The 3,146-nt window shown below is 38.6% G+C and overlaps 1 protein-coding gene across 9 annotated transcripts in view; it reads left to right on the forward strand.

Moving 5' to 3' along the window:
• Positions 1–3,146, forward strand: part of PTPRM (protein tyrosine phosphatase, receptor type M) — a 606,372-nt gene that overhangs the window by 566,587 nt on the left and 36,639 nt on the right. For all 9 annotated transcript variants that reach the window (XM_018553724.1, XM_018553732.1, XM_018553757.1 and 6 more), the window contains one exon: positions 1,225–1,341. In XM_018553724.1, coding sequence (XP_018409226.1) covers positions 1,225–1,341 — 117 coding nt within the window. The remainder of the gene's footprint in view (positions 1–1,224; positions 1,342–3,146) is intronic.

Raw genomic sequence — 3,146 nt, forward strand, 5'->3', positions numbered from 1 at the left:
CGGAGCAAGCTGTCACTCACGCAGCTGGGCGGATCCCGACATAATTGTCGGGATCCGCTTCAGCTGTGGCATCTCAGTATACCGCGAGCTGTAGCTAGCAGTATACTGAGCTTTTGGTGACGGGAGGTAACGCTAGTTTGTGTCCTCCTCTTACCCTAAGGAGAACTATGGGGAAAAGCCTTAGCACCATAGTTCTCCTTTAATCTTTCCTAGACATGTGACCCCACATAAAATTTGTTTTCTTTCGCTTATCGGGTTCCGGATCCGAAATTTGGTTTGTTTCATTCTTCGGATTCGTCCAAACTTTTGTTTCGGAACGAAGTGACATGCAACACCGAGCCAACCCCCGATCCCCAACCACACAACACTTAGCACCATAGTTCTCCTTTAATCTTTCCTAGACATGTGACCCCACATAAAATTTGTTTTCTTTCGCTTATCGGGTTCCGGATCCGAAATTTGGTTTGTTTCATTCTTCGGATTCGTCCTAACTTTTGTTTCGGAACGAAGTGACATGCAACACCCCACAGCCAACCCCCCCCCACCCCCATCTAATTGGCCTGAGAACAGTCACATGTCCAATTTCGTTTCATTTTGAATGAAATTTGGAAGGATCTGAATTTTTGTTCGTTCACATTTAGACTCGTTCAAATTCAGAAATTTGGATGCATCCAAATCTCTGAATTTAAGAAAATTTGTGCGACTATCCATTCACGAACCATCTACTGGACACAGATGAGAAGCATTACGTCAATATTTAAGCATAGGTTCACTTTAATAACTCAGTCTTTGCTATATACTATACTGTATAGCCACAATGGAAGAAAATAAAAACCCATAAGCATTTGCTATACAGTATTTTAATGGTTCGTCATCTTATAACAACATCCTGCTTTTTCATTTGACTGAGGATTTTCTTCAAATAATAAAATATACTTTAATAACATGGGATCATCTAGAGCTAAGTGTTCTTTCACTAAGCATGTGATCAATCAGTAACAACCTGGTATTGCTGCAACCAGAGCTTTGTAACTGTTTAATTAAGAAAACCTGATGAAGAGGGCACTGTACAAACTTGTTACTTGTGTTAAGTGTTCTCTTTGACAATCAATGAACTTCCTCTTTGCAAAGGATTGACAGGGTCACTTCTCATTAAAGCTTTGCAAATTGAGTAGTTTAAAAGAAATTGCCATTTATTTTCATTTCTTCCTCATGTACCTGCAGGTGAAGTGCTGCAAATACTGGCCAGACGATACCGAGATATATAAAGACATTAAAGTGACGTTAATTGAAACGGAGCTACTTGCTGAATATGTAATAAGAACATTTGCAGTGGAAAAGGTATGTGTTCCTGTTACTTTGTTTAGATTTACTCTCCAAATTTAGGAAAGGCAAATGGCATTCCAAGCTGCTTTGCAGGGATGTTGGAAAGGTTATTCTTATGGTGGCTTCTTATATCTCTTAAGGAGTCTGATGGTAAGGCAGCTTGATCGGAATTTCCAGGTCCATCCAATTACTGCAGCTATTTAAAAGCCAAATGTTGGTGTCATGATTATCTGATCATGGTCAAATATTTAAGGGTACACTTTAGCTATGGACTTTCAGGAGGGTCTGGAAACAAAAGCTACTGGAGGAACATTTCACCACTGAACCTCTAATACATCTACTCTAATAGAAGAGAAGCACCTTGTCAGGTTCCTGTCACATTGAAGAAGCAATGACACTTCCTATACCACCTAAGAGCTTCTCTTCAAGTAGCAATAGGTTGCTGAAGCATCTGAGGTCTAATGAATCCTACTGCCTGGTTACACAATGAACATTAAAGAGATAATGAATACCTTAGCTCATTCCAAAGCCCATGCCATATTCGCCTGGTCTGAGGGTAAATTACTTTACAAACCACTGAACTACTAGTAGGGCTAATAAATGTGCCACCCCTCACAGCCCCCAAATCCACACTGCATATATGTACTGCAAATATTTACTCTTGCTTTCACTAAGGATATGGGCAGACACAGTCATTTTAATTGATCTATATTTTGATATCATATTATTCAGCCTGGTTTTTGGTAGGTTATACTATGGTGAATTTTGTAAATCAATAATATGGGAGTATCAAGCTGTTATTGTAGGCAAAGACCTGTATATGGTGGTGGATGATTTGTAAATATAGTATTGATATGTGCCAAACTTTAAATACTTAGTGAGTAAAGGGTCTGTTTCAAGGTTATATAGCAGGTGAATGCCAATTTTATCAAGCTGTAAATAGAGGGAGATCACTAACTACAAGTACATATTTAGTGTTAGTCCAGATATGGGCAATTATGTAACTGGCCGGAGTAGACCTTCTTCTAAGGAACAGTTTTGGACACCGCGGTGCTTTCTGTACAGTTTTCAGAGTGTGTATCCCGAAAAGGATACACTTACCTACCTCCCCTTGTTCTTTTTTTTTGCTATATTTCCTGGAAGTCTCCTTTAATGTTACATTTCAATACACAACCTCCCATTGTGAATAACTATCTGCAAGGTATAGGAGACACACCATTATTCACAACTTCTCACTCCATACTACTTTTTTGATGTAGGGTCATAAATGTATATAGATATTTGTCTGATCCACACATTGATGAACAGACTGTTTTTAAAGTGCTTGTCAGCATTACTTTTAACACGAACATTGGTGTTTTTGGAGAGTTTTTGTGATTGGCAAAAGTAATTTTAAAGCAGAGAAAGTCATTTCAGATAAAGAAATTGTTTTCTCATTGCAAAAACATCCTGATCATTTCCCCCCTTAAGCATCCTGACCATTTTTCCCTTAATACCAAAATCTTTTTTTTTTTTACTTGGATATATCATTTCTTTTTGCCATGGCCATTTTACATTACCAGTTGCTGTGACAACCCATAGTTTCTATACATTGTTTTAATCAAGAATTAAAGCTGAGCTACTTTTACAGATAATACCATCCAGTCCTTAGATTTATCTGCCTGGCAGGGCAATGGCCCTGTTTTTTTCTCTGCTGCGGTTAAAGTGTATGTCAAGTCAAAAACTTTTTTCTAGTTTTGAAATGAGTGGGGAGAGGTTGAATCTCCAGTCTCCATGTTTTTACTGCTATCTGGGGCTCTCTTAGCTTCACTTGCGGCTGA

Source organism: Nanorana parkeri, unplaced genomic scaffold, assembly GCF_000935625.1.
Source record: "Nanorana parkeri isolate BGI_ZX_2015 unplaced genomic scaffold, ASM93562v1 scaffold7, whole genome shotgun sequence".
Lineage (NCBI taxonomy): Eukaryota > Metazoa > Chordata > Amphibia > Anura > Dicroglossidae > Nanorana > Nanorana parkeri.